At 35.5% G+C, this 25,912-nt stretch overlaps 2 protein-coding genes across 15 annotated transcripts in view; both read right to left on the reverse strand.

Annotated features, from left to right (window-relative positions):
* Nucleotides 1-25,912, reverse strand: part of LOC122568968 (glutamate receptor ionotropic, NMDA 2B) — a 349,490-nt gene that overhangs the window by 205,915 nt on the left and 117,663 nt on the right. The gene's annotated exons all lie outside the window — the stretch shown is intronic.
* The window catches only part of LOC122568969, a 3,537-nt gene continuing 324 nt past the window's right edge, over nt 22,700-25,912 (reverse strand). The window contains exon 2 of the mRNA XM_043729366.1: nt 22,700-23,537. Within this exon, the coding sequence (XP_043585301.1) occupies nt 23,234-23,537 (304 nt within the window). The 3' untranslated portion in view covers nt 22,700-23,233. The remainder of the gene's footprint in view (nt 23,538-25,912) is intronic.

Consider the following 25,912-nt stretch of genomic DNA (forward strand, 5'->3'; position numbering starts at 1 on the left):
ATTAAGCTCTAAAAAGGGAATTCGCTGCCACATGAAATATTCCAGCGAAGCAATCTTCGTCAAAGAAATTTCATCCATTTATGCAAATGAATCTAAATTTGAAACAACGTAGTTGTCAATGGTGGTTCCGTTTTTAATAACTTTCAAATGTTTTATACGTTTCTTTCGCTTTGCCACTTTATCGGTCTATTTTCTAAAAGTACGGCGCCTTTCTTTGAAGGAGACGAACAATGAGTCGAACCGTAGAAAGAAGCAAGGAAATGAAGGTGAAAAAAAAGGATCGAAGGGCGTAAAAAAAGATGGTGAAAAGAGCCGAGCAAAAAGTAAGCAAGAAGTGGGGAAGCGAAATTGGAAAAGGAAGAAAGAAGAAGGGAGATAACATTATTTTACTAGAAAAGGATAGAGGGAAATGAAGGCTGAGAAGAAAATCTTTCGAATGAAAGGAAGCTTCGTTCTGAAGCTTCAAGATCTGTCAATAGGGCTACATATGGACTTGCTCACGATATGAGAATAAAGAAATTGCCTATAGAAGTAGAGGATGAAACATAGGAAATAAATGGAGCTTGGACAGAAAAATGATGGAAATACAGATAATAAGAACAAGAAATAAAGAGAATTTCTCCTTAGTCGAATAAATCTCTTGAGAATTAAAGCTTTGTCGATCAGAGGAAGACGCGAATACTTTCAATCGAAAATACCGTCATTGAAAAGATTCTTTCCTCTGGTGCTCGATATTGTGCATTAAGTAACCAAATGGTAAACATATTTATTTTCGATAGGACATTCCAGTTTTAGGGTATTATGTTTGATTTTCTTATTAATAATATCATGATTAAAATTTTGCCACAATTACTTTCAGAAGCCACTTAATCTTGGAAAGATTACGTTATTTTAATGTAATTTAATGTGTGTTATGCGTATTTCATACAAAAATCTACAAATACCATTCTATTGAAAGCTTAAACGTTTACTTCAGTGAAATAAATGGTAGCGAAGGCTATTCCTCATCCTCCCCGGTCAGAGGGTATGCTATTAATGTTCGCCGGAACAAAATCGGTCAGTTATTTGCACAAAGCTGCAGGACCATCGGCGATTTCAATCAGTTTTTTCATCAAGCTGCGACTCGATATTCAATCAGAGTGGTCGGATAACGCGCGTATCGTTGGCAACCGCCTCAGACCTCGCGATACTCTGTGTAAAAGGAGACCCAACGTGATCCACGCGGTCAGTCTCGAATTAAACCTCCGTCCGAATCCCTTTTGTCCGAAAGGTTGTTTACAGTCGAGCTGGAACAATGATGGGGATCGAATTCGTGGCGAATAGGCGATCTTGTTACGAGACAGCGACTGGTAAAACGAACGGTGGAACAAGAGAAAATGCAAGAAATTGCTTTTATACATGGCCGTAACTATGAATACGTTCATCGATGTCTGCAGCATCCGATTCCGTGTAACTCTTATCCCGTGATCGATCATTGTCGAATTTTTTCTCTTGTTTCACTTCTCCTTGTTTTCCAATGCTTTTAATTAAGTTATCAACGTTACCTTCGATCCTCTTGTACACGTTCAAAGAAACCGGCTATAGAAAGGAAAACTGAAAATTGCGAAAGGGTTCTAATCAGATTAGATGGTTCGGTGGGACGATTCTAGACGTTTGATAATGTCAATTATCTAGAATTAATGCGAAAAGATGACTGATACTTATTCAAACGCGAAAGCTCCCACGATACGAACGAAATAAGATTACGACTGTATACACGATCTTTGAAATTGACTTTTCATATACTTTGTATGTAGGTTTGGAGGAATAAATGTGAATATACCAAGAATGAAAGTTGTTTGGAACGTGATTCGTGCTGCTCGATTATTTAAAATCTTGTCAATAGCCTAAAGTACGTGCAATAATATCCTCGTTAGTAGGAACGAATAAGAGATTTTAATAGAAACTACGGTAGAAGAGATCGATTTTATATCTTCAACATTCTGTAATGAAAATACTTGACGCGCGAAGAACCCTTTGATCTGTTGTAAGTATGCTAGTTGCATCGTTCATGTTAAAATGACAAAGGGTATATCTTTCTCGTTTCACGCCGAACGCCTTTTCGAGAGCTGAATCGTCAGGTTAAACCTGATTTTCTGTTTGCACGCGTTCAACGAACAAAACGGCAGCTTCATAGCGATATAAACGCCACGGTAAGGCTTCCCATGACGAGGAGGGGAAAATCGCTAAGAGGATTTTCAAGAAAGGCCAGTGAAACAAACTTTACAAAGGGAGTACGAATTATACGATGTTGCTTTGTACGATGCTTGACTCGACGACCATACTACAATTCATACAGATTACTCGTTCTAGTTAGTTCCTGAATTTACGTGTTTACCGTTGTCTGTACGCTCCGTGCAACTCATGCAACTTATATATGTAATTCAGTTTATTCGATCGCACGATGAAAATAACATTTGACAAAAATCACTCGTGATTTAATGTAAATTAATTTATCGATTAATTTTTCGATTACACTTGTTCGAGATCGTTCAAATGGTATCGCTCTGTGGGACTAAACGGACAAGTAGTATAGCTTGTTAATGGTCAGAACAGCGGAATAGTATAATAAATGGTGCGACAGTTCGAGAAAGTGATACAGGTCGATCACTTACCGGACAAGCAGTGAAAGATAGTAACTAACCGAGGTCGATCACTGGACAGACGAGTAGTACGAGTCAATAACGGACTCAATGAGTAGCAAAGGCCAATGTCTAGTCGGACGATGTGGCAGAACCGCTTATCTGATCAGAGGAAGCATCGACAAACAGCGACGTTCTGACAAATGGAGGATGACTATAATTAGTCGTACGTGAAATATGTAACTCTGCATTCGAACAGGTATCACAAAGAGGATGTAGCGTTTTTTATGTGACTCTATGTATGTTTCTTTCACTTTTACGATTTTCCAAGAGATAAAATATAGGATTTTTCAATATAGACTGTCCCCTCTTACGTGTTAACAATCTTAATAAATTAATAATTATGGAAGATAATCGTAATGAAAAAAGTAGGACGAATTAAAGAGTATCGACATTTCTCTAAATTCAAAATTTATGAATATAGGTATAGAATAACTTTTGCCACTTGTATGCAATTTCCCTGAAACCAGACACCCTTTTATTACCTCTGATCGACATAATTTTCACTTTAGATGAAATCTGTAAGCTAAATGAAGGGCTACTTGAATCCACACGGTGAGTTTTCTTTAAATTTACTGGCTCGTCCAACAGTTAAAGCAGACTCGCGGGGAAATTTATTCAATTTTGAGTATGGTTGCGACGGTGGCTACAATTTTTCGCGATAGATCATGGCCAACGGCTGTTTCAATATTTCACTTGAAAAGCGTCACAGCGTCAGCGTTCCGTCCGTGATAACAAACACGGAGCAGCGTCGAGACAACCGACCACCGTAAAATTTTAGAGACGAGGAAATTTTGTTGCCAAGCTCTGCTAGTCTGCTACTTGTATCTTTACACGCCATGCATACATTTCGTTCTCCATGGAACCCACTTTTTCTTGCTTAAAACTCATTAAATATGAGCTTGAATCTTTTTCAGATACTTTTATGGACATTTCGATGAACGATATTGCTTTAGGTAAACACAAATATTATTTCACTGGGAAATTAATCGCCGCTTCTCTTTCTTGTTAATATTATGTATCGCATATGGAAAGATCGTTCGGTTATTTAAGCTTATTATATGTTTACGTATGGTGTCACAAAAATGTTGAAAAATAAGCAAAGATCTGTATATCATCTGTACGCCACGAAAGTGGGAATTTTTACGATCACGGAATGAGAAGAGCTATTAAAGAGCGATGGATTTGAGTGACACATAAATATGATACAATTTATTTTTAATGGAAATGAATTTTTAATGGGCTTGTAAAAAAAGAGAGGATCCCTAAATTAAAAAATTGCGATAGATTAATTCGTGTTCTCCGGTTGACACGTTGACCTTTAAAATAATCGCTCGTGCCTCGTTATTTTCTCTTCATTGTAGATTTTCTTTTAATATTCTCAACCCAACATGAATCTTTGATCGTCGTTGTACGTATTGCAGATGTTTCTTTTTCAAAAAAAGATAACGTGTTAATTCTAAACTAAAAAATGTCATCGTGTTAAAGTAATGTTCTATACATTGTTTAAAGCATTGTCTAACTTTTATTTGATATTCATGTTCTCTATTTGTTCACAATTTATCCGTTTGCAGGAAATGTTTAAAAAATACAACAGCATTTGCGTCACAGGATTACATTGTATATTTCATGCACTGTTACACGTTTACACGGGCGTAAAGAAATATATTTCCACAAAAACAGTCGACAAAGAATAAAACACATCGAAATGAAAAACAGAGTGGAAATTATTTCCTACGATAATTTCCTAGCGATAGAACTCGGCCAAAACAATTCACCGTAATTCACAAATTACTCCTTGAAAACATTATATATTGTTGCCGTAAACACTTCTCGGTTTCAACAAACTCTGAACATTGAAACGACAGTTGAAAAAGAATATACGAATATTTATTTTCTTTTTCCATTTTTAGTTTTAACCAAATGTCATAAACCAGTAGTCTGTTTAACTTTTCCAAGTAATAACGCAATTTAATGTTCCTCAAAACGACTCACCATAATCTACAAATTACTCTACTATTGCTTTAATCGCTATATCGCGGATCTTTATGCATATTCAAATTTTTGTGAATACATAGAAAATTTATCTACCAAACGATATAGTAAGTAGCTACTCTACTTTGGATATTTAACACGTTGACTGCCAGACGAATTTTCCATGGTTTGCCCAAGGCGCCGACGTGAACTTTTCATTATGCGATGCATATTATGTTGAAATATTATTTGCAGCAAATAAGACGAGTTATAAAATCATGCTTGAAGCATTTTTCGTGGTGAGGGCCACCGGTGGCCCCCACGGCGCTATAGCCAAATCGAGTGCCGGTCACCGGTGACCCCCATGGCAGTCAACGTGTTAATATACTACAGGGTTTTATTATTTATTTATTTAAAATGGATTAAACAGAAAACGATGGTTATTTAATGTGAACTAAATACAATACTATAACTAAGACAATTAAATAGTTAATTTACAACTCTCGTCACCACGGTTCCAACGCTCTCCTTCACACGGACCACACTCTCTGACTTCTCAACTCATACTGACTGTTAATTCGTTTTTCTCCCTTAAGCGTCCCTTTGTCTGTTTTCATAGCTCCACCACATAGTGTTTCACAACAGTTCGTGGCCATGATCACGCAGCTCTTTTTTCCGCGTAACTATTCGACTGAAGGATCGACGACACATTGTTGGACCTGTCGGCAGCTAGGTTTTCTCGCAACATTGTTTATGGTTCACCCGATATTTCTTAGGCCATTTGTCCACGATACTACAATACTTTTAAATATTAAATGCATCTGAAGGATTTTTACAACCGTAAATTTCACACGAATGCATAAAAATCCGCAGTCTATTAATCACTGCAATGTACACGCAAAGGAAATGTTACGTCGGGCGACACTCTGCCTAGATCAGGCCACACACCGCGGGCAAGACGGCAACCAGATGTCCGCACGTCCTTACGGCATAGCCTCAATAGTCTTAAGGACCTATCATAAATCTCAGGCACTTTTTAGCTAAAGTTCTTCAGACCGTACAAACATCTTTTTACCGACTCGTTTCCAAAGCCTATTGTTTACTACGGGAAGGCACGGGAAAGTTAGTTTTTCTCACGTACGATACTTCACACTAGCAACCATCTATCGAGGGCGGCTAAGATCCTTCCTAGTCCATCAACCTTCTTTTACCCAATCAGAAGCAATATCTACTGCTCTCACTTTCCTAACCAAAATTGTCATGAATAAATCCGATGGTCCCTTGCTTTGGACACACCCAGCACTAGCTTTCCTCCGACACCGCATCGTCACTTTAACTTACTTATTCTTCATCGTTAGAATAGTCAACATGTCATTACCGGGTTTCTATCCTTAAATCGATCACTTACTTAACTTATACATACGCATCAGTGTAACTATCTTCTATACAAAGTTGTTGGAATAAACGTTAATTTATACCTGTTAATTCAGTGTAAATTCAATTGAACCATCCCTATTGTCGTAACAGAAATCAGGGGATCGATCATTTCGTGGCGTCGATTATCTAATCGTAACGGGAATTTACGACTCCCGTTGACGTGCCTCCTCGCGATCGCGTCTCTCCGCGAATGGTCGAATAAACAGGAAAGAAAACTATATTTTAACGAAGTATCATAAATCACCAGTATATTTTCTACTTTTTCCAAGCAACAACGTGACCAAATAACTTGCAGATACCAATGATGTTACGCGAAGACAGAGAACGTCGTTACGTAGTTTACGGTGGAGATTTTTACGTAATTCAAAGTTGTCAGTGGAACACCATGAACGTTTGTGCGATCCACAACTACGGTATCTGGAAATCTGCATGGGGGAGACGCGTCAATGTGACACGACTATGCATAGAATTTGCTTTCTGAAAGCGTATGCTTACGTAATCTCCAATTTATGGTAATGCGATGCGGATACATGCACGCCTTAATCGCCTCTCGGCATCACGTGTACACTGTGTTTTTCCCAAACTTTTATCCTTTTTCTGATAGCCGACTACCATCGTAGTATTTCGTAATTTCGAGTTCAATTTATGTTCATAGAATTTCCCGTGTGACTGTTGAAGATAACAGAGTGCATGAAGTTTACGATACTAGCGAAATATCAGCTATTATCGAGAACTCGGATATTTTAGTTAAACGCGTTATTAGTTTTATAATGATAGGAAGAAAGAGACATTTAACGCGTTTAATGCCACGCGAATGTTATGTATTTTGCCTTGCAAACTGTAACAGGCTGAAATATGCAACACCATAACATTTACTTTTTGCAAAATATATCATTTTTCTGGATAATATTGTTTCAGCCACTCGTGTTGTTTAGTACCTCAAAGTTTATCTTATTTTAATCGTTTTCCAAAATTTAAATAACCGCGATAAACGACGTATTAAAAGGTAACTTTCAAATTTTTGCACCTTCTGTCTAATATTAGATTGTCCGATAAGTACTTTTCATTTGATGAGAAATAGACGCACAATGTTTCTTGTTTTATATTAGTTTATTAAATTATGCACGAACATATTAATAGAAATATAACGAAATAGATCATACCTAATTCAATAAAATAATATAAAACAGAGAATAATATAATTGTTGTTCATCTATTATCGTCTTATGAAACAAAAGGAACTTTTCGGACAACCTAATGCTATGGTGACAAAAATATAAAACCTGTATCAGATCAAAATGAAAGGTATATGACGTGATATATAACGTAAGGGGAGAAAGGAGCCCCGATCCACGTGTTTCACAAAATCACGTACTATCTCAAATTTATAAAACCGTTGATTTATGAAACAATATTGATTTATGTATTTTACAAAAAATTATGCAAATCAATGCTAGAGGACATTATTGCAAATCAATAAAATTACGAGCTGGTCATTCTGATTGCTCTTGAATTCCAGTGCTAATATTATTTGTAAATAATACTTTCAATCAGTGGTATCCGCAATAGCGATTGATATAGTGTACACGTTGAACTGAGAACGTACAGATGGATAGCAACGGTTACTTCAATTTACTATGGACTAGCATATGAACGTACGTCACCTGTGAATCACAGGAAAACATCGAATCCATGATTTCGAAAACATGTTTTTGGGACGTAGTTTACGGAAAAATATTTGACACGTATCTTTTTCATATGATCGTTTCGAAGGTCGTTTCAAACGTCCATGCTAAGGCGATGAAAACATCTGCCACATTTGTCAATTTTTCTTAAATGCTGCATCTTCACTGTGTATTGCATTTTTATTTGTATATTTTCAAAGGAAGAAGGTTAAAACCACAGCTTCGTGATTAATTTCTGACCAATATAATATTCTATGTAATTACGCAGTAAGAATGAAAAGAATTGTTAAGATTCAAAAGGAAACTTAAAAAATGTTTAGATTATAAAAACAATTTCTCTAGACTTTAAAGTAACAATTTCCAGTTGAATTTTAATCACAAGAAATCACCAACTTGGAGAAACTTTTGAAAATTTTGTACTTTTTGATATAGAACACCGAATATGAAATATTTGCGCGCGAATGCAACTAATTTATCGTCGAAATGTATTTATACGCTGACAAATAAATTTCATGTTCCATAGGTAATTGATTATTAATTAATTCACTCTGCGAATCGTTAGGAAGCGAACAAAGAGTACGAGGCATTTGTTCCGCTCTCGTTTTGATGCTCCTGCGAATTTCCACGCTGGAATATTCCAAAGCGTTTCGAACTGGGCAAACTGAAAAGTCGCCGAATCGAAAGTTCGTCGGTTATAAAGTTTAGAATTACAGCGAACGGAATAGCTGAGTGGAAAGTTCATGTAAGAGGAATAGTTCATTCTTCTCTTTTTTATTGCTGTTGCAGTGTACCACGGAGTTAGAATAAGTTACTCTTTTCTAGATTCGCCAGGCGAATTGCAAATGTTAAACGCGATGTGTGAATATTTCGTTTTGAATATTGCAGAAATTTTGCACTCGACTTACACGAAGATATTGTTCCGGCTTTCAGTTCGGGAAATTAGCATGCGACCTAAAGTTTATCAAACTTGTACATAGTAATATAACTTTTGTGTTCCTGGCAGCGATTTCAACTTTTAGGAATTTTAATGTTTCGCTATGTCGATCTTTTTCTTTAATCATGCCGAAAGGATCATTTTCGGAGAAATTTGTTTGTCTCGTTAGTTCGAAATTTTTCTTAATGTCCAGAAAATTAACAAACTTCGTTGAGGTTTAAAAATTCCCTTCTAATCGACTTAGAAGGTATTTTTAGTCCCGTTTGAAACGTACAGAGTCGAAAAATCGTAGCAGAATCGACTTTGTTGATGTTTCGAAACACGGAGGGGAGATGTGAAATAATGTTCATTTCCATAATACCTCGAAGTATGCTCGCGTTTTACGTTACATTTATACGATAGATCTTACGCTGCTGAATATCAAAGAGGCAACGGAACTTTAAATTACGTGATCATCGCGTGCACGAAATAAACCATCGTAGTTACATACACGTAATATACGTCGAGAAACGTAGGGATTTATCTATAGAAGGTAAAAGCACGTTTATAATTATTTTGTAATCGAAACCTCGTTATCGATATCACACCGACATTGATTACACATTCGCGTCGGGAAAATAGAAAAAGAGAGTTAATCATGGTTTTGGTCGGTTCTCGCTTCGAAGCGAAATTACGCTAGCTATTCAACGTCTCGTGCGTGAAATACAATCTGACAGATAATAGAGAAATACTATAACAGTGATGAGAGATTCATCAGTTTCACAGTTTCAATAACAGACGAGAATTGGAGGAAGAGGCAGAACGAAGAGATGGAAAAATTTGTTGCTTTTGAATGACACGTAAATAGCATTAACCAGTTAACTGGGGGATTTAGTTTTAGAAATCTCTCACGGGGTGCGTACATAAAATCAATCGATGACAAGTATACACGTCAAATGCAGAAAAATGGAATACGCTACTATATTTCAATGTTCGAAGGTATTAGATGGAAATTAAATTAACTTAACGTCGTTCGATTTATGCCGATGACATTTTATTCCGAAATCACGTCATTTGGTTAAAATGGTAGTAAACAATTTAATCCAGAGAATCGTATTTAAATTGTATATCGCATGAATTATTTATAAGGTTTAAAGAAAATATGTCGTATTATATAATTTGTCGTATAATAAAGTGAATTATTGAAATCGAACATTCTGATTCCTTTATTCTTCCTTTTCAATTTATTTTCCATGGATGGAAAAGGTCAAGGGACACGATTAATTCAGGATTTTTGAAGAAATTTATTTGATCGTATATTTTTCCACCGACTGACGGGATGTTAACAATTACACCAGTTGGAAAATATGTGTCTTTACATCGCTTGCAACACAATTAAATAAAGTATAGGCGATGAAATAATCCCTGTCAAAATATCATCCTGCAAATTCCATACACATGTTTGCTGTTTGTTGCGATTTTTCGAATTTATTAAACGTATTTATCATCTATGCCACGAATAATCACTGTACTTATCTCTTTATTTATTATTTGTCACGCTGCTAACGCCGAATCAAGTAATATGTTGATATTAAACGAGCAGGTAAATTACATTCTTATTGTCAGATTTTGAAAATTTGATCCGCAGATAAAATTTATCAAATAAGCAGACTGATCCTTCCTTTGAAACAGTTTAAGTTGTCTGTCAGAGACCAAGGACGTTTGGCCTATCTCATTTTCCCTGGATTTACGTTTGGTTCTCTCCTTGGCAACGAATTTCCTACCAAAGATAATAAAAGGAACAAAGATGAAGGGACGCGTAGAAAAATCGTTCAGAGCAGAAAAATCGTTCAGCGTAGAAAAATCGTTGTAATAACGTCCAACTCTATGTCATCACGTTCGTTTAATTTAATTAGAATCCCTCCCTTCGTAAGACAAATTAGGCTGCATTAATCGAAAATTATATTTAGAAGCATTCGGTGTACTATTATCTCGAATAATATCCAATTTCTCGTATGAAAACTTACTTTCTCCAAAGTCTAAGGTAAATATCACTTATTTATAAATCCTTATGAAACAAACGATCCGAAGATAAATAAAATTCTCACCTAATTCAATCGTATCAGAAACATATTAATCAACTATCCTTGCAGGTAAAGAATGAGCCAGTCAGAAAATTAATTTTCGCGATCCATCGATTTATCTTACCCTTATTTCTTGTAGACTCGATCCAATTTTATTAATCCTTCAGAAAAATTTCGTACAATTTATCATTTTATCGAGGAAATTAATCTTACACAGAATTTATACATTGCCAAAGAAGTTTAATTATAAGGATTTCTTTCGTTCAGACGAAGGAATAATTTAATTTCTTCTTCAAACATAATTCTATTTGCTTACTATAATGTTATAACCTACTGGTATAATATTTTTTTGGAATATATAACATATATAAGGTGTCCTAGCATTGCTTTCCGATACTTTAAGATTCCAAGGGTCCTTTATCTAACATGTATGTAATATACCGCTTCTGGGACACCCATATGACTGTAAGTGGCTGAATCATTTTCAAAATGGAATGGTATACAGAATTTTACGTTTCGAAGAAGCGTATTCGAGAGCGTGCAGCCCTCCTTTGAAATATCCTTTCCAGTTATGCGTTCCCGCGAGGAATGTAGTAATAAAAATGCAAAATACAGGACGCGTGTCTTTATTACACTCTTAAATATTTAATTATGTGGAGCATATGAACCATACATCTAATTTTTCCATTCCACTTGCGTGTTGTTAAGCGAGTAAAATATAATAATAGAACTAAACGAAAAAACTAAATTGCAGAAAAGAAGCTAGTTTTTATCTTATGAAACTGTTAGATTATTCAGAGTATTCGTAGGAAAATTTGAGAAATATCAACAGACAATGTGCTTTGCATAGAATTTTCATTTTATTGAACTGCTATTATCAATATAATTGTCACTCTACTAAATGAGTTATTTGTCTCCGTAAGACATTCTAAGTAGAGTTTATTGATGGTTCTTTTCTTTATCGGCATATGGAATTTAACGTTATCCTATCGAAAAACGATGCCTTTTCCGTAGATAAATTTCGAACGTTCCTCGTTAATAGCTGCACTTGTAATTAGTCGATCCAGATGAAAGCAGAATTTCTCAAAATTAAACGTCTTATCGGACGAAAGCTTGTAACGATGATCTTGTTTTACCAAATGCGTCGTATAATTTAATATTCGCACACGCCACCAATACTACCAACTCTTACAACAATCCAATATCAAATTGCAGCCCACTTATTGTAAATAAAGCTATACACATATAATATACATATATAATAATATATCTTGGAACACTCGCTTAAATTAAAAGATAGAAAAAGAAACGTTTCTTCCTTTGATATTGTCTTTCGTATCATTCATATCTTTCTGTTCGATTATCTTATTTACAAAATATTTAATATCTTTGAAAATCTTCTCGGAGAATCTAGTTACAGAGAATGATCTTCAAGAGAAAAAAGTTTGCGAAAAAAATATTACGTTTATCTATTCTAGAAAAATCACGAGCGGTGGTGATTGAAATTATTCGAGTCGCGTATTCTTGATGTACGAGACCATTGTACTTCGCCAAGAGAGTAGTTCAATTTATTTATAGTGACGTATTTAAACGACAGGAAAGTTAACGGCATCCTTGTAAGGCTGAAATTTTCGAAGGCGCTTGACGTCTCCATTTAACTTTCGCATTACGTTGCGCTTGATGTACTGCGAAGTTCGTACAACATCCCACAAAGTCGATCTTAAGCGCATCTTCAAACCTTTATCGCAATTTTGAAGTACTTTGTCATTGCGATTCAATATCCGAACGTTTCCTTTAACATTCAATATCCTTTTAACGAGAACGGTCTGATTTTAAAAACTGATCTGCTAATTACGCAGGGTAACTATCGTATTCGATCTGAAGATTTCGTTGCTGAAGATTCCATTATTATGCTCCTTAATCCGCGTATGAAAGTTATTCGACACAACGAATCAGAGCAAAATATTTTGTAAAGTATTTGATATTTATCACGTACCACTTTGCGAATTTTAAAAGTTTCTTGACTTGCTGCTTTGTATATATTTAGTGTGTTGTTTCATAGTAATTTTAAGGTAACTAATTGTACATGAGAAGTTGAAATAACAAATGATGTACACAAGTGTCAGACGATTTTCAATAGAAATAGAAATGAGCAATTTTCTATGAATAGTGACACTTTTACATAATTTATCGCTTGAATCGCATCGACCTTTTACATCTACCACTTTCACAGACACTATACTTCATAAGACATAATTATAGGATTTTTATTTATTTGGAAATATTAGAAATTAGGGTTTCCAGTGACTTGTATCCTATATGATAAGTTTATTGATGTAGGTAACGATGATTATTTAACGTGAACTAAATACAATAATGTGCTATAACTAAAACAACTAAATAGATAATTCACAACTCATAACAACTCGGCAACTCAACTCTGGACTCCTCACAACTCGACTCTCCACTCACAACTACTCCACTCGACTCTCAACTCACGACTATTCAACTCGACTTTCAACTTACGACTACTCAACTCGACTCTCAACTCACGACTCCCCCACTCGACTCTCAACTCACGACTCCCCCACTCGACTCTCAACTCACGACTGCCCAACTCGACTCTTCAGGTGACGACCACCCGGTAAAACTGCTAGGCCCTTTTGGCCTAACTGCACTTATGACATAACTACACTTTCCGCAATATTGTCTATGGTTCACCCGATATTTCTTAGGCCATTTGTCCACGATATTACATAATAATAGTATGCTAAATACGTAATAGTATAGACGATACGTAATACACAAATAACGTATACATAACAAATGCATAATACGTAATATTATACTAAATACATAATAAAAATACATATTATTATTTCAATCTTCTACTGATAAAAGAGATTTATATTAGAGATACAATGGCATATTTCAAACGCAATTCACCAAACGAAGCATTTCGCTGAACTGCACTTTTTTGCGGCAGCTTACGAAATTACCATATACAAGTTCTAAAGGATTTCTACGAATAGCTTGCGCAAGTAAAGAAAGAACAGAAGAGAACGCTTTTCTTGCAAACTGTTTGGAAGATAGTCATGGTTTAGTACGAGAACGCAATTTTATCTTAAACAAGGATCACCGATTGTTGCTGTCTCTTGCAAATATTGGCTAAACCCAAGCTTTTGTTTTCCCTTTCATGTTCTGATTTCGATCTTGCACGATTGTACTTGCTTGCGTTGCTCCCCGAGAGAATTCCCGCGAATTTTGCAACAATTGCACGCGTAATATTCACAAACGTGTACTACAATACTACGTTCGAATAACTATGCCACAAAGCAACGTATAAATGAATGATGGATATTGTTGCAACTGAACGCGTTTGTTACGCAAAACACGAAAATGAAATCAATGTGACGTTAAATGGAATGTTCGGACCTTCTATATTTTAATAGAAAGTTTGTTGAATTTGCCACTTTTAATATATAAAGATATATGCGTATAAAAATATTTAAAAAAAAAATGAAGAAGTTATCACGAAAATAATGAGATATGAACGCATATACAATACTACTCTATAGAAACGAAATGATCGTAGGTACTTGAAATTTAGTAATACGTTTTGCAACAGCATGGTTTAACATAAAACAAGAATCGTAGTCGTTAGTCGTGGAAGTAGAATTTTAACCAGTTTACACTGGCCGAGTACCCTCGCAAATAGTATGTAAATTGCGTGCAACTATATCGAGACACCCATCAAGTCGCTCTAAGAGAGTTATATATATAATCTAGATCCAATGTTTGTTGCTTTATTCAAACAGCTCTTAAAACTAACAAAATTTCCATGACTTCAATTTAACACACAGACATTATATACAAGCTGTTACGATGAATATCAAATTATTATGTTCTACTGCTTTTATCGATATTAAAAGTAGAATTTATAGAAACTGAAAATATATATTTTACAGTGGATTTTTAGATATTTATAGAACAGGTCGTTGTAGCAACGATACTATTTTTTGCTCGATTCGGTTTTAGAACAAACAGCAACCTGATAATTGAAATTAGCCCGACTATCGAGCATTTACCACCAGCTTGAGCTACAGTTGTTACTTCGATTCGTATATACGCGATGAACAAACGAAAAAGTTCAGAAAAGCGGAGATGTAAAACACGGTTCGATTGTTAACCTGATGAGAAACCTTTTCTTATCAGGAGAACAATATTTCTATCAATTAATTATTGTATGTAAATCCAAGAATGTTATCGATCACTAAGAGATATTAAATTCAGTGTTCGTCACTGATGCTCCAAAATTAATATTATCGTATGCGTTTAATATTAATTTGACAAATAACATACGTTAATTTATGTTTTATAATGAAAGTGAAAACGGTCGAGAATTTCGCGATATCTGGAAAAACGTGACTAGTTGATCGATCGTTTGACAAGCTTGATTACGATTGATAAATATGTGCAATGGAGAATTGTTCAATTGTGTGAACTGTCTTATTGCCAATCGCAAATAACAACGGGATACTGTGATATTTATAGTTTTTAAAATTTCTGACTCGCGATCCATCAAAATAACAATGGGTTACTATGATATTTACAATTTTAAAAATTTGTGATTCGTGATCCATCAATATGAAACACTTTTCGATATTATAACTACGATATACGTTTACTAATAAAAAATTAAGAAATATAACGATAACTTGAAGATTACTGTGTATTTTTTATCTTTGAAAATACATTGATTGGAACTAAAAATATTTTAAAGAGATAATGGGTTATACCTGAATATAACGAAGCATATTATTGAATGAAATAGTTGTACCGTTATGATGCTAGTCGATTATTTTTATATTTAAAGGTAAGTTCATATTCTACTCTATCTTCTTAATATTCTTTCTAAGATTCAGTTCAAGCAGACATAATACACATTTGTATAATAAACTTCTGTATGTATGTGAATAATTATGCTACAACACCACAAGAAGCAATCCTCGAGGGTGTAAAATTCGAAAGCTGTGCTACGCTACGCTTTGTATCACGCTCTTGAGACCATCACTTTACATCATAATAAATTAAAGCTCAACTGCAAGCGTTTCATACCCGAGGGTGAAGAAAAATAGATTTCCTAGATGGTCTACATTTATTATAAATACTTTCACTGCATAAAATACGATTCAATTCCTTCGTCATTACTTATCTTGTCTACTGTCACATTTATCATTGAAAAATATGATACGAAATATGATATTTAATTCTGATAATGTTCTCATCGCTTAATCTATTTCATTTATCTCTTCCTTATTCTAGTAGATCGAGATAGAACATCCTAGAAATTATTTCGGAAGCAAAAATTTAAAAGATACACCGGCTTAGGGTTCGTGTATCTTGACAAATTTTCTGTTAAAAAATTTAGTAAAAAAATTACTATCGATATCTGTAGTATCGATTTCGAAATAATAACAAATTTCTGGTCCATAATATACAAAATAAATATTGATATAAACAAGTTGTATTTCATCGAATTAGCGTTTAACAATAACCCTTCATTTGTCAATTACTCTTCTTCTAAATAACAATTAATACGTATACCATCTATCAGCGTCACGATACTCTACAGAGTTACAGTCTTCAAGACGATAAATTTGATAAAACAGAGTGACCCCCGAAAAGAACGAGCTACGGAACACCAACCCCTAACATTTCACGTCAATTTCGAAGACATTTCTGCTTCGATGTCGGGTGAGGACAAACCGAACAACCCTTGTCAAAAACAAAAGGGGCTAACACTGTTTCAGTTCGTAGAAGCAATTCACAAAGTGTTGTTTATATAATAAATAAAGAATAACTGAGTTGTCTGAACTGATATATTTTCCTAACAATAAGGTGACTGTAATTTGATCGTAAGGCAAAGAAACCATTTCGAGAAGAAGAAAGGAAATCTTAAAGTTTAATAAAGTAAGAAAATATAGCACTGAAACCATTAATGTTCGGAATTTTCAATCTAAATCTCGTACATAGACTCATTGTTAGAACTCACTGGTTACATTTATCGGATAACTGTAACAAATTATACCTCGTTTAATACGTTACATTAAAGGATACGCATGAGTTGCGTGCGAAATAGCTAAAACACGGATTTTCGTACATTTATGGGAAATTTTATGATGCAAAAGTACAGAGAACGCGCGTAATGCGCACAAATATGTGAAATATTCAAAGTGCAGTATTTGTTATGATATTTAGTACATGAAACATATTTCCATCTAGATCTCCTTTTTTATGTTATACTCGTAAAAATATGAATCTGCATAGATATTCACGCTCTAAAAATAATCTGATCAATAGGAAAAATAAAAACAGCTGATAGCATTCGATTTATACTAAATATCAAGAGGTGTCCGAATAATTATGATCGGCAGTGTATATAGTATTGACAATAATTAAAACGTTTGATATACCAAAGGAAAGGAGTTGTTAGTCCGGAGAATAAAATTAATTATAGTTATGAAAAATCCTATACCTGAATAAATTTTCTAATTAAGGAACGAGGTAGTAACTGGTATAACTAAAAGTAGTAACGCGCTTAAGTAAAATATATGTCGTAAATTTCGTGCGGTTCTTTATCGTTAAAAGCTTCCATTTTCCCAGTAGTGCGTACGAATTTAAATCTCGCGGCCACGAAAACTTCCAAACGACATCTCAAAGAGCAATAACGTCCCTCGCGACAATATGTTCTGTTCAAAGAGAAAGTTGAAGCTGGTCAGTCGTCTGTTAGCGCTTATACGTTGCGACGCAAGGCGATGGAACGAAATGGTTTTAAGTCGAAATACCTGCTATAATAAAGTGAAAACAGAAAGCAGGCCATCGGAATAAAGATAACTGGAAAGTGACGCGTAGGAAATGACGACGCAAACTTCGATTTTTAGACAATTCAGATACGTTTATAGCGCGGACCGATGGAATTCCTTTCTTAATGGAATATTTGTATTGTAGATTTATTTATAACACGAATTCTCATACTATTTATTTTGAATATTTGATGCACAATTGTCGTTTATCAACTGACGCATGGATTATGGAATTGTCGATAATTGATAATTTAACGCGGCTCGATTACCAATTTTTAATGTATTTATATAAATATACGTAAAGGATATCAGCAAAGAACAATATTAACTTTTTGAAAAATTCTTGCATGATTCTAGTCATTGTAAAAGTAAGAAATCTGGAATGCACTGCTTTAAGACGTTACAGTAACTCTGGCGTCGAAGCTAATATAATTTCCCCTAACTCTTCACTTACAATAAGTTCCCTTCAAAGAATCTTCGTTAACATCTGCCTTGAATTTCCCAGTAGAACTTTGCTTTACTAAGCTTCCTTGATAAAAGAATATCCTTAACACACGAACATTCGCAAGATATCAAAGATAAGGAATAAAAATGATGAAACTTCTACTCGTCGTTCCTTTGATTCGCGCTGTGTCTGCAACAATTCCTCCTCAGAGAAATTTCGCCAAGAGAGATGTATATTTAATTCCACGGTTAACGATAAGATCAAAGGTCCCTGGTCACGACGCAAACAGAATTGCTACGATTCCCTTCGCGCGCCGCTATTTCTAATTCGTTGGGGCTGATTCTGGTGTTTTCGTTATTCGAGCCAGCTACTTTGAATCGACTTTCGGTCGAGTATTGTGTACTACCATTTTCCATTTTCACGGGACTTCCGTGCACGTTTTCCGCAGCTCTTTCTCCAACCAGTAGATGAACGGATAACCGGTTGCTCGACCGCGAAGCGACACATTTTACTCGACAAAAGAATACGGCTGGCACGACGCGATGGCATTAATTCAGCCACGCGACGGAATTTCATTTCTTTCCTCTATCGGCTGAGAAAGGTAAATTCCATTCCATCTGGAGGCAGCAAGCACGATATGACGCGATTATGATTATGGGATTCCGGGGGCAATCTTCTTACAAATCTATTCCGTGAAACAAGGCGAATCGCGATGGAGGACACTTAGAAACCCTGCGCAGGACTGGAAAGATTTTTCTAAAGTGTGAAACACGGTTTTCAAACGTTGTTCCTGATTACGCAGTCCAATATGGACCTTTCGATAGAATACCAAATTCTTCTTTCACGGTTTGTTCCTTTAAATCTTTGTCATTCAATTAGCAACATTGCATAAAGATTCTGTAGAACTTGAAATTCTAAAGTATTTTTGTTATCAGTATTAGTAAGCGTAAAAGTCACGAAAAGAATGGAGATGTAATGATAATCGAGTGGCAATGTATTTATATCATCGTGCTTTTGAATTATACAATATTATGAACGAATTATTCTTTCAAGCTATATCCTATTTCTTATCTTAATGATTGGCACCTATTGATTTAACCTCTTCTTTATCATATTCTACCGAAAATGTATATACACATTATTCTACAACTGCTGTGAAATAAAAATTATTTCTTATAAATTGTCTATAAAAATTAGTATACATACGAAATACTTCGAAATACGTACATAACTACGTACAATTAAATGGCACTCATAACAACGTAGAAGTAAAATACGTGCGACTAGAGTACTTCTTCGAGCAACAAGGAATTCGCCAATAAGAGAGACTACTAAACGCACAGTCTAAGAATTCGCTTTATTGGGAGGCACCAACCTTAGACAAAACCTTTATTAAAATAATGAATACTCTATACGTACCAAATGCAATTAATTTAATTGAACAAAAGCTTTCTCATTAGAATCTCTCGGAACGATAATTCTATATGCACCAACCTGGCATTTCATAATCACAAAACAACTCAAAGATTCCGAGATTTTCATTGCTTTGCACAAAAGAATAATCCCGTCGACTGCTGAATCTCACAAAAATCATCCAGGATCATAGTCGAAGAAAATTGCAAAGGAAAGATTGGTACTTCTTCGTTAGCAGAGAAGGGATCAATCGCAGTTGAAAGCGCGAGGCTCGCGTTCTTTCGGTTTTCGTATAACTTCTTCGTAAGCTCGCTATTGTCGGAGCTGGTTCAAGGATAAATCCGAGCTCATGGCCGTTCCCACTTTTCGAAACGCGAAATCCTTGTACGCCCTTCTACTCGATGTCATATATTCCCCGAGGAAAACGCATTGTGTACATTTCACATGGCAGAGAACGGTTCCGAAATACTCGAACAAGGAGATCGTTGAATTTATCTTCGCGCGAAACTCTTTGTCTAGGTCTTCAATTATACGGACACCTTGAATAAGGTTCTATAGTACGTCTTACAGGTCAAAGTTGCAGTGACGGTAAATTATGGTTCTACAGTCCCTGTCGATCGTTCTAGTTCACACACAGATTGCGGATATTTCGTCAGAAGCCGATCTAACGTCCAAGAATAAGAAACGCGTTCGTCTCAACTCAACGAATACAGTGAAACTTAAAAACTGGTTTTTCTTCAAATTTGCTAAATACGTTTGAAACTTTAATTCCAGGTCTCCGTTTAATTTATCAGCATAAAATTGAATCTTATTATCGCGAGAAAAATCCTTGTAATTATTCTACGATATCGATGGAAATAATAGATCGCTTGAATCTAAAACAGCGATGCCATCCTTGTACATAGAAATCCTGAGCTCTCTGTCTCTCGAATGAGTGGAAATATTTAAGGAAAGAGAATCGAAGATGTTAGGTAAACCTAGGGAATATTGTTGACTGTGAACGGTGATTGTGAACCCGATTCTGTATCAAATATTTAGGAACGTTGAATTTGGCAGTTGTTTCGAGTTGGGAAAACATTGCTACGTCTTACTTTTATTCTTAATTTTGTTATCGTTATTGTACTGTTTATAGTACTTACGTTTATTGCTTCTATCGATCTACTTGTTACTATTTATACAAATAGTGTTATCTGTAATTTTGATAGGAAAAATAAAAGTAACGTTAAATAACGAATATCGTAAATGAACGATTGTGTGAAATTTGGAACGTTTGACGGTTGATGACACGGAGGAAATTGTACTATAAGAGGTGGAACGTAAAAGTTGATATCGAATAAAAAGCATTTCTCACGTTATAATTATAAAGTAAATTGTGAATACCGTGAAAACAAATTTCATGTCATATGAAGCCACGTATTCTCAATTATTTGAGGATAAAATCAATAAGTCACTGTTAGCTGAAACGTGCGAATGCGAAAGATTTTAGATACGAGTAATTCAATTTGATTCTGTTAAATAAAGGAATGTCCCGCTAGTTAATTAAATTTTTGGCAAGCGGAATAACGGAATCGTGATGGGTGTTAATAAAACGGTAAAGTAATTCGCACAAGCGAACGGTATTGGTTTCCATTCATTTTGCGGTCACGGATAAGGTTGGAATTGGTAGAAAAATGTGAATAGAATAGAATATTAGTACAAATTATGGCAGTAAAGCGTAGCTTGCCTTGGTATTCCATTTCAACTAATAATAACAAAACGATATCGCCATTGTGTGTTTTTCTTTTACGTAATAGCATGTGAGTAAACGTACAAACTTTGATCCTGTGAAAATATACCGCTTCGGTAATTTCTAAACAAATTTCAAAGTTCATAAATTCAAAAATCAATGCAATTCTTAAAAATTACAAATAATTTCTCCGTTATATCGAATCTTTAAAATAAAACCATTGCTAATAACATTGTTTATATAAACTGTTGATCAAGGAAACTGGTTCTTTGATCATTTACGCGAAATTTTGCCTTTCTTCGAATTTTGATTTTCTATTAAAAAAGATTTCAAATATTCGACGTGACGACTAGTTGTCTAACGTCGTAGAGGCACCGGTGAGTATTTTATAAGCCAAACATAAGAAATCCAATTTGCCTACACCGAACGTAAAAAGATACATCCGCCTACGAAGGATTAATTTTACCACGGGACAAATTCAAGAAACGAATACCTTTTACGTTTCAACGGCTTATTCTTAAAAATTTTTAACTTTCCAGTATCCTTTTATTCCTTTCCCTCGGGATGCGATAATTTCTTCGTCCAATAAAAAAAGAAAGAACCACTAAAAGGAAGCCATCCCTAGAAAAATAACGTGGCGGGTTAATAAGATCGAGCTGACTTTCTTTATTTAATGACGGCCTCGGGAGGAAACGGGGACACCGTTTCTTTCCAATCATTGGCCCGTAACACCGGAAGACCGTTCGTAACTCATGAGAACATAATTTAATAGAGGCGATGACGCATTTCGCATGACGCGCATGTGCCTCATAAATACAGAGTTCCATATGGATCACGCGGCGAATAACTTCACGTACGTGATCCTTCTACGAACTAGATCCGATTTTGTAACCCTGCATTTCTGTCTGGTAATTCCGCGTCTAGAACTCGGACTCTGCAATTTACTCTTTCGACTGTTAAATTTCAGACGCACGTACATGGGTAAATCTGAACTTTCTAACCGCTTTCAGCAGCGACGTGAAAATATGAAATCTCTCTGTTCCTCCACTTATATCACTTTTTTCCTCTTGGCGTTTGTCTTTTCCGATGTCTAGAGTATATCTTATCGCTTCTTTATCAAGCGGAAGATGGAGCATAACGAGGAAGTTGCTGATTTAATCCACTAAATAAGTTGAAGCGGCATTGTATTCTGAGCAGTATCGGTATGTAGTATTCTTCGTAATTAAGTATTCCTAGCCGCGTTAAATAATTTAGGAAGTTAGTTCACGGAGTCAAAGAGTCGTTGCCGTAATGGTTTAATTTCATACTGTGTAGATGTCCGAAGATTAGAAAGGAGGTTACAAAATGACACTGTGATTGTTGAAATTGATTTATTCATTTTAAAATGTAAATACGACGGAAGTAATAAAGACAAAGATAATTTACATAGGTTTCATGAAATACGTAAATATTACTTTTTACGCTTGAATGTTTTAGCCAGCGTTTCGTTGCAGACATTGGATAGAATGTAAGTAATAATTTAAAAAAAATGAACTGTTATATATTATAATTATTATGTGTACAATAACAATTATTCATAAGATTAACGCATTCGTTTTGCAATAAAATGTCAGACTGGATCAACAAGGATAGTACAAAGATGCCAATTTCTAGGACGTAACATTTGAAAATGTCTATTAGTTCATCGAAGCAAAGTTCATTGTGAAACATTTTGTCAGAAATTTTGTGAACAAGCGTAATCATAGTAAACGTTCAGATGCATGTCCTTTTCAAAACTTACGATCGCTTTTGTAGCATGAAATGAACAAACGAAACTTTTATTTTCGACGGTAGCCATCCGTATGTTCATCGTATCCGTTGATCCGATAAACCTACTATCATTGTATAACAATCATAACAAATCTGCCTCGTACCTAACTGAACATTTTCATCGTCGTTTTACTCTTTCAATTCGCGCGTCGACTCTATTGCAACGAATTAATCCTTTAAACTCGTTTGAAAACGAGGTATTAGCAACGACGTTGATCGAAACACGCGTTACACAGCGCCCGAAGCGAAACATAGGCTAAATTGTTTCCCTCGAAGCACGCGTTTTCCCGCGACACAATGGGGCGACCCATTTTTTTGCTGACTGATGGCACTACCGAGTGACAGTCTAGTTTATGAACGATTTTTGCAAATCCTGGAAAGCTATAAGCCGACGTACCACCGATAGATCTTGACTGAGCGTTTATGGAAGCGACAGTCGCTTTTCTTGCTTGATACTGTATCACAGATGTCATCGTCACGTTGCTACGGGGAAGGAATTGCGTCCTACAATTCGTACAGTGTTTCTTTTCATTCGGAAATAAGTCACTGAGGCATGTGCAATCAGTTACAAAAGCCTACATACACCACGTAAATATAAAATGTCACATTGAAAACGCTAGCTCTACGAATCGTTTTGTCACACTAATTCAGGCACAAGACATTTATCGTTAAAATATAAAGAAATTCGCGTTCATCTTTATTGAGAAAAGGAAACAAGGAAGATACAAGATACTATGTTACAAAAATTATATACATCTGCTATATGTAGTATCTTCTTTGGAATATAATGTTATTATATCCTAGTATTTGTAATTTATTTACAATGAATGGATTGTACAAATATAGACAGAAAAACGATGGTAGTTTAATATGAACTAATCGCAATAACACGCTACAATCTAGACAACTCTCGACACAAGGGATCCAACGTTCTCTCTCACGCGGACCACACTCTCTCGACAACGCTAACAGCACTATATCGACAGCACAACTCGCACTCTTTGACTGACTTCTCGATTCACCGTCTTTGACTTCTCAACTCAAACTGCCCTGCTCTCGCATGTCTTTTGTCTTCCCGTAGACCCACCACACACGTGTTCTGCGACCGCTCGTGGCCAAAACCACGTAGACCTTTTCTATGGAAGTATTCATTTGAAGGACCGATGACACATTTACGGGCCCATCGGCGCCTCGGCTCTCGGGACATTGTTTATAGTTTAAAAACGCCTCGGCTCTCGCGACATTGTGTGTGGTCTACCCGCTAACTCCTAGGCCTTATGTCCGCGATACTACATATATTTACATGAAATAATAGGAATGCTAAGTATAGTACTCTATTAATATCTTACCTCTATTAGGCTTTCTCATTGGTTGAGAAATTTAAGGACTTTTTGCAATGTCTCGTGTAATTTTGCCCGAACATTTTTGTAAGTTAAGCGTCTTTGTTTCTTAAATTTCTTTTACGTTAATAATAATCGTATTGATACTTACGTATTGTTAATTTTATGACAGAGTACGTTTTCAGTTTCACGTATATTTCGCATCAACAGATCCACATATTCTACGATAATTAACGCTGGAAATATTTTCTTGTTTCACCCGAGTCGAAATTAGGAATATTTTAAAGCTTGCCTTCAATTACTGTTAACAATATCGAACTTGCCTATAGTCGGTGGTAGTACCATTGTACAGTTCGCCTTTAATTAATACTAGCAGAATGTGTTTCTAATTAGAGTCAGTAATATTTTAGAATGCTCCTTATCGATGTTCCAATATAATGAACAGTTACTTTTATTTGTCTTTGTTTCAATATTTTCTTAAGAACATACTGTGCGAGCGAAGTAACTGCGAAAATAAGCCAGCGTCCCTATCCCACACATTCTTAATCAAACTCCTTTGAAAGCTCGATCTAAATGGCCACTGTTCGCTTATTCCCTCAATCCACAGACCATTCTCTGTACAATTCCACTTTCACGACAAACTGACCATCTCTAAGGTATTCACACAACTGTACGTGCAAACATACATATACGTTTGCCATTCACATATCGACCAACTAACCGTTTTACCATCTCCTTCACCGTTGAGTATCCTAACCAGATGGAAAACACATTCTACGCTAAACTTCTCGACGAACTGCAACTAGTGCATTAGCTTAATGACAATTACTTAAACATTTAACGATATTGAAAGATACTTCTTACTTACTATTCCAAATGATATCCCAGAAAGAGAATCTATTTATTTGACGAAAGAACAGAAGATATATCTTAAGTCAAACTTGAGTACTTTTGCAGCATCCTTATCTTTTTACCTGGGTCAATTTACAATTACACGCTTTGCTTACGATATCGCAATTGAAGGTGAATAACAGAGTGTTAATTGTTTAATACGATTAGCTCTTTTTCTAATTTAGTTCCTTTCTAAACTCCACACAATTTATTTTTACTTCCAATTAAGCAAATAAATTCCTACTGTTTTATATTGTCAATAATCGACGAAGTTAGCTCGATAGTAACGCGTAGATTAGGTTGAATTAAACGCAGAAAAAAATCGAAATTTGCCGCAGTGCGACAGACGAAACTAGCAACTTAAAGAGAAAAGAAAAAAGGAAAAGAAAATTCAATCGCATAACTCAGTGGCGCGCCACTTTCAAACTCGATCAGACGGGAATTTTTCTTAAATCGATGAATTTCATCACCGTTGCAACGTTGTTTACGGATAATAGCAGCGACGTCGTGTTTTGAGGGCTCATGGTCTCGCCCACAGCGTCGCGAGAGAACACCGTGTATTGTTTTCGCAGGGACAATCGTAATTCTATTCCATTATCTCGTCCGTGCCAGACGTGTGCAACTTTGCATGCATTGGTGCCAGTAACG

This window comes from Bombus pyrosoma, linkage group LG7 (genome assembly GCF_014825855.1).
Source record: "Bombus pyrosoma isolate SC7728 linkage group LG7, ASM1482585v1, whole genome shotgun sequence".
NCBI lineage: Eukaryota > Metazoa > Arthropoda > Insecta > Hymenoptera > Apidae > Bombus > Bombus pyrosoma.